Genomic DNA, 16,457 nt, shown 5'->3' on the forward strand with positions numbered 1-16,457 from the left:
TGACTGTCAGGGTCTCTAAGAGGTTTTGAGAATCTAGAAGGAACTTAGAAGAAATCTCAGGATTTTTCTGTTTAGGATCTAGTCATTAGGAATTCAGGAACTGGATTTTCTTGAACTTGAAACACCCTATGGTAGTAAAACTTAGTATAATCCTACAGAATGACAGGAAAGCTTTTGGTTTCTTATCAAGGAGAATGAAAGAAATCAGGACATCAATTTCACATTGACATTTTTATTAACGCCAACTGTTTTTTAATTATTATTTTCTTAAAACAATAGCACAAAAATGTTTCAAGGAAGCAATCTCACAATCTGATGACCTTCTGAAATACAGTTAAGCCACATCAAATATCAATTTCTGTTAATAACAAAAAAAATTTAAAGAAAAACAAAGGGAAAAAGAAAAAAAAGGTAGGGAAAGAGGAAGGGAATGAGATTTATAGCTAAAACTCACTGGATAGGTGAGGCCTGTTAGTAGGATATACTGTTGAAGCAAAGTGTGGCACACACAGGCTTACAGTCTTTTTAAACCAGTTACCACTGACTTCTTATGCACACAGAATGAACCAGAAGCCAGCGTGATATTGTCATGAAGATGTTCAATAGTTGGCTTGTCAGACAACTAAGACCGTTTTTAGCAGAGTAAATCCTTCAGAAAGGCCTGGCTGAAAATCTTTTTATTTCTGTTTTCTCACCTATATATATTTCAGGGTTCCTAAAAGTCATCTTTAAAAAGAAAGAAAAAATAATGTTTATCAGTTTCTCTTATTTAATGTGGCTCTGAAAGATGTTTCCTTATTATTTATCTCTAAGAAGGACACCGGGGTGAGGGTTGAGGGTTGAACTAAAGGGAGGAAAAAACACAGACTAGGGCAGTTTTTTTAAACCTTTTTTTGGGGGAAGGGGGACCAAGGGGGTCACACAGAAGGGAAGGTAAGAGGCAAGGAGGAAAAAACTACAATCCTTGGTACAGATTGAGTTATGCAGGAAAATATATCTTCCTGATCAGTCCCCATGCCAAAAAAACCCATTTGGAATTATGCACAGACTCTGACTATGTTATACCAGCTATCAGCCTTTGTATTTAACCATTCCCAACAATGGGCAATACCCTTGGCTTATAGGGTGCTTGCAGAACCCTCTTCACAAAAATCCTCTTCACCCAGAAGCCTCTAGTTTCCTTTTGGTAGGTTATAAAAACAGAATATCTGTCATTAACAGGAGAGTGTTAAATACTTTTAACCACTGACAAGGCTTCAGAAAGTTTCACAGTTTTGTTATGCTCTATTTATTACTATCATATTTACATTTTTATTTATTTATTTTTTTTTTTTTGCTGAATTGCTGAGTTTCCTTTTTCAATAAAATTTAATTCTGGAGTGTGAGCAGGAACCAGTTAACTACATTCATTGTCCAACCCCCACTGGTTTGAAAGAAGACTCCAAATTCTTGGCATATTAATCAGCTGTTCGGTAGCTCCACCTTGTCCCTGCAGCGAAGCAGCAGAACGCAGCGGGCCATGCCCAGGGTTCACACTGGGGGTGGTGAGGCCTTTCGCTGAAGGAGGTACTGGTGGATGCTGTCAGCATCTCGCTTTAGCCAAGCAGCATTCAGCAAGATATTTTCACAACACTGCTGGATGGTACGCTCAGCTGACGGAGCTGGGTGACTCTCAAAGAAAGCCTGGTATAAAACAATCCAGAATGTCAGATCATTACTAGGAATAGTAAGAAGAAGTTAATATCACAGATTATGAGAAAGTACCCACTGCACTATATAAAGGATTCATAAGCCTTAGTCATGAGAATTCACCCTAACCCTTAGGCTAAAAGAAAACAAGCAACTCCTTGGACCTGCATATAGTAATTCTCCCCCAAATATATGGTTAAAACCTAATCAAAAGTTAATAGTAGGAGGCCGAGGCGGGCGGATTGCTCAAGGTCAGGAGTTCAAAACCAGCCTGAGCGAGACCCCGTCTCTACTATAAATAGAAAGAAATTAATTGGCCAACTGATATATATATAAAATTAGCCGGGCATGGTGGCGCATGCCTGTAGTCCCAGCTACCCGGGAGGCTGAGGCAGAAGGATCACTCGAGCCCAGGAGTTTGAGGTTGCTGTGAGCTAGGCTGACGCCACGGCACTCACTCTAGCCCGGGCAACAAAGTGAGACTCTGTCTCAAAAAAAAAAAAAAAAGTTAATAGTAAAGAGGCAGAACCTACTGCCTTTAGGCTAATTGTGTAGTGATTTAATTTAGGCTTTACACTCAGACTTGGGACTTGAATGTAGGCTTGGTCACACACTAGCCTGTGACTCTGAGCAGTGGTCCCCAACCTTTATTATTTATTAATTTATTTTATTTTTTAAAAAATTTGCTAATCTCTGTATTGTTCCAATTTTAGTATATGTGCTGCCAAAGCAAGCATGGTCCCCAACCTTTTTGACACCAGGTACCAGTTTTGTGGAAGACAGTTTTTCCACAGATATCAGGGTGGGGAAGGGGCTACCTTGCTCCACCTCAGGTCACCAGGTATTGGATTCTCATGGGGAGCGCTGCAACCTGGATCCCTTACATATACAGTTTTGTGTTCCTATGAGCGTCTGATGCCCCTGCTGATCTGAGGATGAGCAATAGGGAGCTGCTGTGGGTGCTACTAGCCTGATGCCAGTCCACGGCCCAGCCGTTGGGGACCACAGACTTTCAGTTTAACTGCTCTAAGTCTCAGTTTTCTCATCTATGAGAAAATACTTACTCCAGAAGATTAAGGAGACAACACATGTAAACATTTGGCAAAATATCTGGCACAGAGAATTTAAGGACTCAATTAATTTGTAAGGGATGATGAAACTAAGAAGTTTAAATTGCTGCTGTACACTAATAATTTAATACTAATACTTCAGAATCTCATATTTGTCATAGACTAAAACTTTGAGTTCATAATTTATCACAATATTTATTAGAAGTTGAATAAACTATTTTCTAATGAAGTAAATTCATAGACAACCAAAGCAACTCTTTAATACTAACTGGCAAAATGATGGGGCCATTTGTTTGACCCTGTCACCACAGGTGTGAAAGAGAACAATTCATTAGATTAAGTCTAGACCTTTTAGAAATCAATAACCTTATTTACACAAATGAAAGCTTCTGCTCTAAGGTTGGGTTTTTCAGGGCCACAGTTAGATACAAGACTTTCTCCAGTTATCTCAAGAAGTAATAGCAACTTTACATACCAGACACCTGGGAATTATCCTTCACTCTTTTTTCTTCCTTTACCAGGTATGTTCACAACACAGAGAAGCTACTCAGTAAATATTGTTGAATTAAAGATGAACAAAAATCAAGCCTGTGAATGTCTTTCATTACACATCTCCTCTACTACCCTTTTCTACTCTAACCAGCTCTATCATTCTTGCTGGAGAGCTACCTTCCCAATATCTCTTCCCTATTCCAAACTATTCTCTACTTGCAGCCAGATTGAAGTTTTTATAACACAAATCAGATCAACTCACTCCCTTGTTTATAAACCATTTGGGGGTTTTCCCTTTTTTTTGAGACAGAGTCTCATTCTGTTGCCCAGAGTAGAGTGCCATAGCATCAGCCTAGCTCACAGCTAGGTATGGATCTGATAAGATTTCCGGGCATGTAGGGCATGCCTGTAGTCCCAGCTACTCGGGAGGCTGAGGCAGTAGGATTGCCTGGAAATTTTTTTCTATATTTTTAGTTGTCCAGCTAATTTCTTTCTATTTTTTGTAGTAGAGATGGGGTCTCACTCTTCCTCAGGCTGGTCTTGAACTCCTGAGCTCTAACAATCCACCATCCTCAGCCTCCCAGAATGCTAGGATTGCAGGTGTGAGCCACCGTACCCAGCTGGTTTCCCATTCTTAAGAAATTCTTCACATGACCTACAACACTATAGTTCCTACATATCTTACCAACCTCAGTTTGGCCACTACCTTGTTCCGAAAACCCGTTATGTATTTCTCCTTCATAGTACTTATTATCTTTATAATAATTGTTTAAATGAAGGCAAAGTCCAAGAACTTTCACCGTTTTCTCAAGAAAATCTGAAATCTTAAAACTTATTCCTAACAATGGCTCATAGAGTGAAACAAACTATATCATAGCTCTCAGAACTTCCAAGTTCACACTTGATAACTTCCTTGCTTTCAAGAACATGAAAGTGAAAGTGTCATTTAAAAAGTACTTAGCAGTTAAATGCAATGGAAAGCTTAAAGTTAGGATTTACATAATCAATGTAGATTTGTTCCTCAAATGCTGAACATTACCCCGTTCAGATCCATACCCAAACTCATTATCAACCTTTTTAAGGGCTAAGAGGAGTGTCGCTACATAATCATCAAGTCTCATTTTATATACAACAGACCTATGAAGGTTATTAGACAGAGAAAAAGAACTATCAAGAATCTACACTGTTCCAACCCCACCATGTTACTTAATCTAAACAATCTTATCAGTCCATTTTACAGACAAGGAAACAGGCTCATGGGGGTAAACAAACTTACTCAGAGATCACAGCTAATGTGGGGCAGAGCACAGATTGACACCCAGGTAAACTGACTCTAGGCTTCACATTCTTTTAACATATTTCAATGCCCTCAAAGATGATCCCAACTCTCAATTCTTGAGACATTACAAAGATTCGATCTAGGCTCTCTTTCTCCAAGTAAAAACAAGGAGACACTAAAGTACGTTTCCCAACACTCTATGATTATACCTAGGTTAGTGTCTTTACATACTAGATTGAAAAGTGAAAAAGTAATCAAGTACTTTCCTTACCTTAACCTCTCCAGCCATTTTATCAACTGCAAATCCCTCAACTGACAGCTGAAAAACAATGGTTTTAAATAGTAAGCGAAACTAAAAGAGGCTAGAAACAAACTTCCATTTACCCTAAAAACAGATCATTATATTCTCTTCCAACTTCAGTTTGTTATAAAGGGTATAGGATGGGGGACAAAGAAGCCCTTAATGCAAATAACTATGTAAGGAAACTCTTAAAGAGCAGAGACCATAATCTATGGGTACAGTAAATCATTGGTGTCACCCAATAATATCCATTATTAGCAAGCTACTCAAAAATTTTCACATACCTTTATTAGTCTGGATATTAAGAATCCTCCCTGGTATCGATTATAAAGTTCTTCCCAGTTGTCCTTTATGAATTTCCAAGCAGCTTTCCTCCCATGCTTGCTGCCTCCAGCTACTCCACCAATTACAGAGACAGTGTCCTGTGGACGTACCTCTTCCTAAAAAGAAAGGAAAAAAAAAAGAGAGAGAGAGAGAGAAAGAGAACTAAGTCTAATGTATCCAAAACATCTTTTGGATCCTGGAAGTGCAACATACTGTTGAGATACTCAAGTAACGACATTGAAAACATTTAATTCCTTGTTTTAGGAATAATGGGTACCTGAAGCTTCCAGCAAAGAGGACAATGTTTAACCAAACTGAGAATGAGACAGGTACAAATAGGCTGCTCAGCAGATAATTGCTTGGGAGCTTATAGGGTAAACAAGAAGAGACACAAAGTAGGCAAAGGGATACGTCAGTTTCTCAGTTATCTAAGTTCTCATTCTGGAGAGAGAATTTGTTTCCTCTTCCAACTATTCTAATTATCACCGCCAGTGGGAGATAACACAAGTCAGTAATAGAAACTGATGCCACTTTTCCTCGGAGAGGAAGCCTTAGTTAGTCCTGGGTTAAGGTAGATCAAGAGGATACTGAATCAAAGACACTTGCCACAGATCAATGGGTAACAATTCCCTCTAAAAGCAGTTTTCATTGTAACTTACTGAAAGTGCAAACGTGAGGACTTTTTGAATCAGGTCAGGCAAAAGAGTAGCCCCAAGGACTCTTTCAATTCGGTTTTTCTCTTCTTGCATATCTGCTTGTTTATGAAGCTATGGGGAAAAAAACAAAGATATAGTTACCTTTCCCTTGGAAGTTCTACATATGCTCATGAGCTTCTCTCTAATAGGGTGAAATTTCCACTCTATATTCCCACTGGGTAAGACTAGCAGGGTATTAAATCAATACTTTTCAAGATGCTTAGCAAAGGCAATATGCGTAACCTAAACATTTGTACCCCCCATGATATGCTGGGGGGAAAAAGACGCCTGGGAACTAAATTTGTCATTTGCTATTACACTTAAGAAAGTCATCAGACATAAGTGCTCACTAGATGAACAGCTTGTCATCATTTCTGAGCAGTTAAATATCAAGATCTAAAGGTAAATGTGTTGTGGTCAAATTCTTCATTTCACTGGTATCTGGCTAATATTCTCTGTTAGATGAACAAACTAATCATTACTAATCTTATACCATTAAAGATCATCAATTTAGGCTGGGTGTGGTGGCTCATGCCTGTAATCCTAGCACTCTGGGAGGCTGAGGCGGGCGGATTGCTCGAGGTCAGGAGTTCAAAACCAGCCTGAGCAAGAGCGAGACCCCGTCTCTACTATAAAATTAGAAAGAAGGCCAGGCGCGGTGGCTCATGCCTGTAATCCTAGCACTCTGGGAGGCCGAGGTGGGCGGGTTGCTTGAGGTCAGGAGTTCGAAACCAGCCTGACCAAGAGCGAGATCCCGTCTCTACTATAAATAGAAAGAAATTAATTGGCCGACTAATATATATAGAAAAAATTAGCCGAGCATGGTGGCACATGCCTGTAGTCCCAGCTACTCAGGAGGCTGAGGCAGAAGGATCGCTTGAGCCCAGGAGTTTGAGGTTGCTGTGAGCTAGGCTGATGCCACGGCACTCACTCTAGCCTGGGCAACAAAGCGAGACTCTGTCTCCAAAAAACCCACAAAAGATCATCAATTTAATTTATAATAGTGAAAAACTGAAAATAATGTAAATATCCAACAGTTGAATACTATATTGTTTACTTATTTTAAAACGATACATTATTGAAAGATATATATTTTTTAAGATCCAGGGTCTCTCACTCAGTTGCCCAGGCTCGAATGCAGTGGCATGATCATAGGTAACTGTAAACTCAAACTCCTGGGCTCAAGCAACCCTCCTGCCTAGCCTCCTGAGTAGCTGGGACTACAGATGCATATCACCTGTAGATGCATATCACCTGTCTGACTATGTGGCCCAGGCCAGGTCTTGAACCTAACCTAAGCAATCCGCCCACCTAGGTTTGGGATTACAGGTGTTAACCATATTGCCTGGCCTGAAAGGTATATTTTAACAAATATTTCATGGCTTGGCATTAAGTTTCTCAAGAAAAAAGAAGAAGAATATTTCAGCTGGGTGTGGTGGCTCAATGAGAGACAAAGCAGAATGATCCTAAATTTTTAAAATTTAATATGAAAGAGGAGAAATAACCTAAAAATACATCAAAATGGTAATATTAATTTAATGATGGTCTCTTTGATCAATGGGATTAGGCATCTTTACTTTTTTTTTTTAGACAGTCTTACTCTGTTGCCCCAGGTAAGTGCAGTGCTCACTGCAACCTCAAATTCCTGGGCCCAAGCAATCCTCCTGCCTTAACCTCCCAAGTAGCTGGACCTGCAGGTGTGGGCCATGACACCCAGATAATTTTTCTATTTTTAGTAGAAACAGGGTCATGCTCTTGCTCAGGTTGGTCTCGAACTCCTGCCTTCAAGCAATCTTCCTGCCTCGGCCTCCTAGAATGCTGAGATTACAGGTGTGAGCCACTGCACCCAGCTGCATCTTCACATTTTTTAACAGTAAAAGCAGCACATACTGAATGCAAAATATTAGAAAGATAGAGTATCATAAAAAATATATAAAATTACTACTATATGTATATTACCAAACCTGGAATGAGATCATATTATATACGCTATTTTTGTGACCTGCATTTTAAATTACAGGTAAGTTTTTCCTTCTTTGTATTTTTGTAGTCTTTAAATCTTTCATAGTGAATATATAAAATCTTTTTCTCATAATCAGAAACAAAATTTTAAAAATTAGAACTATAAACTTCTAAAGATACCTCTCCAACACAACTTAACTTGCAGATTCTCTTGACTTTTTCTCCCCCTTAAGATTTAGCATTGACCAGTGTCTGAAGACCCAATCATAGCTCTCAGTTTCCTCTTCCTCTCCTTGGGCTCTTTTGAACAACTGAGTGTTAAGATAGGAAGTCAGGAGATATAGGTTATAGTCCCAGTTTTGCCTCTAACTATCTATGTGATTTTGACTAAGTCTTTAATCTCTCCAGGTCTCAGTTTCCCCATCTGTAAAATAAGGTGGGGGTGGACAGATGATTTCTAAGGTCCATTTTACCTTCAATATTTACAGTCTACTTTGGCTTTCAGAGAAGCATTTTTCCCCCAAAGAGAACCTGTTATACTAGTCCACTAGATGGCATTCTAATACCACCTTCCAAATATACAGGCTGTCTGAAAAGTTGCCATAGATAGGAAAAATGGTAAATTATAGCTAAATGTACATCTTTATTTACAAAATATTAATTACAAAATTTTTCCTTTATACTTTACATTTTGTAATGAATATTTTATTAAAATACTTATAAAAAATGATTACAAAGAAAAAATTCTAGGCCGGGCGCTGTGGCTCACGCCTGTAATCCTAGCTCTTGGGAGGCCGAGGCGGGCGGATTGCTCAAGGTCAGGAGTTCAAAACCAGCCTGAGCAAGAGCGAGACCCCGTCTCTACTATAAATAGAAAGAAATCAATTGGCCAACTGATATATATATATAAAATTAGCCGGGCATGGTGGCACATGCCTGTAGTCCCAGCTACCAGGGAGGCTAAGGCAGGAGGATTGCTCGAGCCCAGGAGTTTGAGGTTGCTGTGAGCTAGGCTGACGCCACGGCACTCACTCTAGCCTGGGCAACAAAGCGAGACTCTGTCTCAAAAAAAAAAAAAAAAAAAAAAAAAAGCAAAAATTAAAAAAAATAAAAATAAAAGAAAAAATTCTGTAAACTTTTATCATGAATTTTTTTTTTTTTTTTTGAGACAGAGTCACTGCCCAGGCTAGAGAGCCGTGGCGTCAGCCTAGCTGACAGCAACCTCAAACTCCTGGGCTCAAGCGATCCTTCTGCCTCAGCCTCCCGAGTAGCTAGGACTATAGGCATGCACCACCATGCCCAGCTAATTTTTTCTATATATGTTAGTTGGCCAATTAATTTCTTTCTATTTATAGTAGAGACGGGATCTCGCTCTTGCTCAGGCTGGTTTCGAAGTCCTGACCGCAAGCAATCCACCTGCCTCGGCCTCTCAGAGTGCTAGGGTTACAGGCGTGCCACTACGCCTGGCTTATCATGAATATTTTGTAAATAAAGGTACATTGAGCTATAATTTCCCATTTTCCCTATGGGACACCCTGTGCTATGATTTAAAGTTTTGTTATTTTTTAAATTTGCTTCATTATTACTGAATGACTTTCAGAAACCAATCCTCCTCATCTCTTACCAAATAGTTTCTTTTCTTTTCTCTCTTTTTTTCTGATACAGGGTCTTGCTCTGTTGCCTAGGCTACAGTGCAGTGGCATCATCAAAACTCACTGCAACCCCAAATTCCTGGGCTCAAGTGATCTGCCTGCCTCATGCTTCCAAGTAGTTGGGACTATATAGGCACATGCCACCATGCCTGGCTAATTTTTCTATTTTTTTGTAAAGATGGGGTCTTGCTATGTTACCCAGGCTCCAAATGGTTTCTTTTTTTGGAGACTGAGTCTTGTGCTGTCACCCTGGGTAGAGTGCAGTGGTGTCATTGTAGCTAACAGCAACTTCAGCCTCCTGGGCTCAAGTGATCCTCTTGCCTCAGCCTCCTGAGTAGCTGGGACTACAGGTGTGCACCACCATATCCCGCTTTTTTTTCTCTTTTGTGGAGATGCGGTCTCACTCTTATTCAGACTGGTCTTGAACTCCTGACCCCAACATTTCTTTTTAGACTGGTAATTGCATGGACAGGGACTGGAGACAGCACTTGTTCTATGGTATTATTGTTGATTCAAACTTTCAAACAGATTGCTGCCATTGTAAGGGCATGGAAAGTTTTATCTACATTTTATCTAAGCCAGAGTTTAATTACATTCCAATTACCCTGGGAAACATGGAGAGGCTATATGAAGGCAAGTGAGTTAATTTCCTGTCCATTCATAAGGGAACCTGGCACAGCTCAAACCCTTGAGACACCTGATCATCTAACTATCACTTTTTTTTTTTTGAGATAGGGTTTTGCTCTGTTGCCAGAGCTAGAGTATAGTGGCTTCATCATAGCTCACTGCAGCCTCAAACTCCTGGGCTGAAGTGATCTTCCCACCTCAGCCCCCTGAGTAGTTGGTATTACAGGCAAATGCCACCATGCCCAGCTAATTTTTCTATTTTTTGTAGAGATGTGGTTTCCCTATATTTCTCAGGCTGGTCTTAAACTCCTGGCCTCAAGCGATCCTCCTGCCTCAGCCTCTCAAAGTGCTTGGATTACAGGCATGAGCCATAGCGCCCAGTCTATCTATCCCTTTTCTAAGAACAGAAACAAACCTTTTGCTTAAAATGGGCAAAACCCCAAGTGAGTTTACACAAAAGATAAAATTCTTAAGAACTTGACTTGTTAATCAAAACAAACCCACTTATTTCAGTGTTAAGATTTAAGATGCAGGCCGGGCGCGGTGGCTCACGCTTGTAATCCTAGCACTCTGGGAGGCCGAGGCGGGCAGATTGCTCAAGGTCAGGAGTTCAAAACCAGCCTGAGCGAGACCCCGTCTCTACTATAAAAATAGAAAGAAATCAATTGGCCAACTAATATATATATATAAAAAATTAGCCGGGCATGGTGGCTCGTGCCTGTAGTCCCAGCAACTCGGGAGGCTGAGGCAGTAGGATTGCTTGAGCCCAGGAGTTTGAGGTTGCTGTGAGCTAGGCTGCCGCCACGGCACTCACACTAGCCTAGGCAAGAAAGCGAGACTCTGTCTCAAAAAAAAAAAAAAAAAAAAAAGATTTAAGATGCATAAAGTTGTAAGTAAAAAAAAGCAGTGAAAAATAGGCTGGGGGCAGTTGTAAAGCCCGTAATCCTAGCAATTTGGGAGGCTGAGACAGTAGGATCACTTGAGACCAGTAGTTTGAGACCAGCCTGGGCGATATAGTAAGACCCTGTCTATACAAATTTTTTTTTTATAATTAGCTCGGTGTGGTTCTGTGCACCTGTCATGCTAGCTACTCAGAAGGCTGAAGCAGGAGGATCGTTTGAGCCCAGGAGTTTGAGGTTTTAGTGAGCTATGTGTGCCACTGCACTCCAGCCTGGGTGACAGTCAGTCAAAAGTAATCTTACTTTTCACTACTTTTTTTTTAAGAGACAGTGTTTGGCACTGTCACTCAGGCTGGAGTGCAATAGCTTACTGGAGCCTCGAACTCCTGAGTTCAAGCAATCCTCCTGCCTCAGTCTCTTGAGAAACTGGGACTACAGGCATGAGCCACTGTGCCTAATAATTTTTTCATTTTTTTAGAGACAAGGTCTCACTATGTTGCTCAGGCTGGTCTCAAACTGTTGGCCTCAAGCAATCCTCCCACCTTGGCCTGCTGAGAGGCTCAGATTATAGGCATGAGCCACCATGCCTAGTTTGATACCATATTGATAGTACACATGGACAGACATTATGTATTTCTCCATAGTTTCTTAATACGTGCATGTTTGCAATATGCATACATTTTTGGCCAGGATTTTTTTTTAACCATTTAAAGCTCTACTCTGTGTGTCTATTCAAGTTCAAACTAAGGAAATGAGAGCCTTTTGCAAAAATATACTCACTTTGAGCATAATGTCTAAGGTAGTGCTATCACCATGCTTCAAAACAGTCAGATAGACCTACAAGGGAATATAGGAATAAAAAAAAGTCATTTGATTAAATTTACCCTGTTTTAAATAGTCTAATGTTAAGAAAGAAAACAAGTAAAAAAAAATTGTAAATAGTCATGTGTTCATGTTACATACAAATTTTGGTAAGGAGCTAACAGCCCTGTAAACAACCACAAAGGTAGATGGCATGTTGTAACAGCAAAACACACCAGCTCTCCCAGGGGAATGTACACAGCTAATCACCTTTCAGCACTGCAGTGCTGACTGAGAAACTTTAAAAAAATGTGAAGCTGGCTACAAACCAGCTGGCATATGTTAAAGACCAAATGGCATATATTAAAATGGAGTCAGACATGGTTTGTGGGTCAGTTCTTAGGTCAGTTTTGGTTTAACTATTAAAAGTTTTCCACACTTCACAAAATAATGCAGTCACCTATAAATCAAAGGATTTTTAATGAAAACCTACAGGACTCCTCAGATCAGCAGAGAGAATCTGTTTTCCTTCCACGTGGTCCTTAAACCGACGACGGGCTTCTTCTAATGTTGCCTTATGTCCCGCTTTTCCTAGTTTTCCCAGAACCAAGCCCCTCAGGAGTGCATCTAGATGACCTGATTGAGAAGTAAAAGAGACACAGGACTACTTAAAAACCCTATTTTTACAAATCTGCCACCTGGGTATTTTATAATTGTGTTCTACCAAGTCTATGGTCTTGAACAAACACAACCAATTACCTTAATACTTGAGATAAATTTATCAAATTATGAGTCAAATGCTAAACAGACTAGGCAAGCAAATAAATTTGCTGACTTTGTCTACAGTCAAAAATGCCAATTATCTAATTTACTAAATGTTTACTCAGTCTAGTTAATTACACTAACAACTATGTGTAAAAGAACAGGCTTAGATCATACAGTTTTGACCTAAGGTTCAAAGAAAGACCATATGTGAAATCAGCACGCTCTGTGTACAAAAAATTGAAATTTTAGATTTTAAAAATCAAAATCTGATGGATCTGTTCCTCCAAAGATACCCAAAAGGTCAATAAGCACATAAAAAAGTGTTCAACATCATTAATCATCAGGGAAATGCAGATCAAAACCACAGTGAGGGCCAGGTACGGTGGCTCATGCCTGTAATCTAACACTCTGGAAGGCCGAGGCGGGCGGATTGCTCAAGTTCATGAGTTCGAAACCAACCTGAGCAAGAGTGAGACCCTGTCTCTACTAAAAATAGAAAGAAATTAATTTCCAACTAAAAATATATAGAAAAAATTAGCTGGGCATGGTGGTGCATGTCTGTAGCCCTAGTTACTCAGGAGGCTGAGGCAGAAGGATTGCTTGAGCCCAGGAGTTTGAGGTTGCTGTGAGCTAGGCTAACGCCATGGCACTCTAGCCAGGGCAACAGAGTGAGACTGTCTCAAACAAACAAACAAAAACCCACAATGAGATACCATTTCATATCTGCTATGATGGCTATAATCAAAAAGACAATATCAAGTGTTGACAAGGATGTGGAGAAGCTGGAACCCTCAAGACTGTCTGTAAAAATGTAAAATGGTGCAGCCACTTAGAAAAACAGTCTGGGAGCTCCTCAAAAGGTTCATCAGAGTTATCATATAGCCTACCGATATTCACGTAGGTATATATACCCAAAAGAAATGAAACCATATGTCTACACAAAAACTTGTACACAAATGTGCATAGAATTCATAATAGCCAAACAGTGGAACCAATCCCAATGCCCCTCAACCCACAAGATAAACAAATGTGGTATATATACACAATGAAATATTATTCAGCCATAAAAAGGAATGAAGTATTGATATATGCTATGACATGGATGAACCTTGAAAACATTATATAGCAAGTGAAAGAGGCCAGACATAAAAGGCCACGTATTATATGATTACATTTATATGAAGTGTCCAGAATAGGCAAACCCATCAAATAGAAAGTAGATTTGTGGTTGCCAATAAATGGAGTCATTGCCAGTGGGCTTTTGTTGGGGATAAAGAAATTGTTCTGGAATTAGAAAGTGGTGACGGTTGCACAACCCTGTGTACATACTAAAAAACAGTGAATTATATACATTAAAAGGGTAAATTTCATATTATGTGGATTATATCTCAAAAAAGTTAACATTAATACACAAATCTGATGGACTGCAATAGTACAACGGACAAATAAAATGTAATATATTCATACAATGAAATATTAATGCTACTCAGAAATAGAAAGGAACGAACAACCTGTATGTACTTCACAAACACAATGCTGAGATAAGCTAGTTATAAGAACAGAACACATATTATATTATTCTATTTATATAAATAGAAGAGACAATATTAACTAGGGTAAAAGAAGTCAGAACAGTGTTTGCCTATGTGGGGTGGGTAGGGGATGCTCAAGTGGCAGGGACTGATTGGGAAGAAGCCTGAGGAAACCTGGGTGATGAAAATGTTGTATGCATTTGTCAAAACTCATCAAACATTAACATTTAAATGTTAATTAAGTGTTCCTATATTTAAATCATAAATGAATAAAAAATACTTTTTTCTTGGGTAGAAGATGGGGTTTCAGTACGTTGCCCAAGCTGGTCTTGAATTCCTGGGCTCAAGCTATTCTCTCACCTTGGCCTCCCCACTGAGATCAAAGGCATGAGCCACCATGCCCAGCCAATAAAAAATACTTTTAAGAACACCATAGGAGATCTACAGGTAACACAACTGTACATTGTTGTGATGAATCTTAGAACTAATTTATAATTATAGATCTGGTAAAACTTGGTCTGTGATGCAAGGCAATGTTTTATCATTTTGATATGTTTGATTCTCCCACCTCTACAGCTAGTAAATTACTGCCATTTTCCCTATGCTATAAAGGTGTTTTTGGACTCAAAGGTTTCACATATTATCATGAAAGAAAAGTGCAACATCCACTAAATTACTTGCATTACCTCAGTGGCAAAGACTGACTGTCCATATACTATGTCCATATACCTCCCTCCTGTCTTGTTACTATGACTCTGTGAGTCTATCTAATAAAGCCAATGCCTTAACTTCTACACTAGATCCCAATTCTTCTTGATTATTCAGCCATCACTCCAGTAATAACCCTTCTCTCTCACAACTTGAATTTTTCCATTACTACTGGATTATTTTCATCAGGAGAAAAATGTTATAAAATCTCCTGACTTAAAAAAAAAAAATCCTTCCCTGACCCCCACATCTCCTTCAAGTCTACCGTCCCTTTTCTCTGATCTTCTTTCCAAAAGTGGATAACCTACTATTGTTCCCCACCAATCCACAAAACTTAAGCACAATATCGATTCTCCTTCATTATTTTGCTTGACTTAGAGCAACATTTGACCCAGCTGATCACATTCCCTTTGCCTTAATCTCCTTTTCTTTAAGTTCTGGGACAACCCTTACCCTCCTGGCTCTCCTACCTCATTGGCCAGTCAGTCTCCTTTGGCAATTCTTCCCCTTCGACCCAATCTCTGGATCCTGGACTCCCCCTAACACCCAGTCTTTAGACCTCTTTTCTCCACCTATACTGCCCATAAGTGATCTCATCCAGTTTTATTGCTGTAAATATTATCTATATACTTTCATGACTCTCAAATGTATTTATCTGGCCTGGACCTCTAGGCATGACACTCTCCACTTAGATGTTTTAAAAGGACCTCAAATTTAACATGCCCCAAACCAAACTCCTGATTCTCTTTTGCAAATAAACCTGCGTCTACAGCAGTCTTCCATATCCCTGTACATGGTAACATTGTTTTTCCATTCCACAGGCCACAATTTGATGACTCTTCTCTCTCCACAACACACTCCCCCACCAAATAGTTTCAGTTCTACCTTCAAAACAGACCTTACCCTTGTAAGTGCTAGTTGCAACTAACACCTCAACTGGATTACTGAAATAATCTTCTAAATGGTCTGTTTCCTCTTATCTCCCTTCAGTATATTCTTCCCACAGCCAAGGAGATCAAATCATGTTCCTCAGCCCCAAACTCTCAAATTAGCATTTCATATCACTAAATGTAAAAGGCAAAAACTTCTTACTATAGGCCATAGGTTATATTGGATCTGATCTGCTTCCCAATCCTTCCTCTCCCTCATTTACTCTGTCCCAACCATCCTAGCCTTCTCTTGAGTTACTCCCTGAATATCCCAAGCATGCTCCTGCCTCATGTCTTTTGTCCTTACTGTTCCCTCTGCCTGGCCATTTTTCCTCTATGTATCTTCATAGCTCTCTCCTTCAGGTCTCTGCATGTGCTCAAATATCACCCTATTAGAGATGGTTTCCCCAAACACTTTCTATAAAATAATGGCTTAGTACTCCTTATCTACCTTACCCAACAAAACTTTATTTTTCTTAATGATACTTGCTGCCACCTAGAACATTATATGTTTGTTTGCTGTGTCTCTCACTAGAATGTAAGCCACACAGGACAATGTTTTGTTTACTGCTCTATCACCAGCCCCTAGAATAGTACATGGCATTTATTAGCTGCATAAATATTTGTTGAATCAATGAAGGAAAGACACATAGCATTGCTACTATTCTTATTTCAAAAGACTTTGAGATTAAGAGCACTCAGGAGGAAATACCACCTTTAGTTATTAGTAGA

General features: G+C 39.5%; 1 protein-coding gene across 1 annotated transcript in view; it reads right to left on the reverse strand.

The window, feature by feature from the left end:
* Positions 1 to 216: 216 nt before the first annotated feature.
* Positions 217 to 16,457, reverse strand: part of NPEPPS (aminopeptidase puromycin sensitive) — a 98,862-nt gene continuing 82,621 nt past the window's right edge. Inside the window, exons 18-23 of the mRNA XM_012765965.3 lie at positions 12,285 to 12,427; positions 11,771 to 11,827; positions 5,815 to 5,922; positions 5,116 to 5,271; positions 4,802 to 4,849; positions 217 to 1,683 (exon numbers count right to left, since the gene is read on the reverse strand). Of these exons, the coding sequence (XP_012621419.1) occupies positions 1,531 to 1,683; positions 4,802 to 4,849; positions 5,116 to 5,271; positions 5,815 to 5,922; positions 11,771 to 11,827; positions 12,285 to 12,427 (665 nt within the window). The 3' untranslated portion in view covers positions 217 to 1,530. The remainder of the gene's footprint in view (positions 1,684 to 4,801; positions 4,850 to 5,115; positions 5,272 to 5,814; positions 5,923 to 11,770; positions 11,828 to 12,284; positions 12,428 to 16,457) is intronic.

This window comes from Microcebus murinus, chromosome 18, assembly GCF_040939455.1.
Source record: "Microcebus murinus isolate Inina chromosome 18, M.murinus_Inina_mat1.0, whole genome shotgun sequence".
Taxonomy (NCBI): Eukaryota; Metazoa; Chordata; class Mammalia; order Primates; family Cheirogaleidae; genus Microcebus; species Microcebus murinus.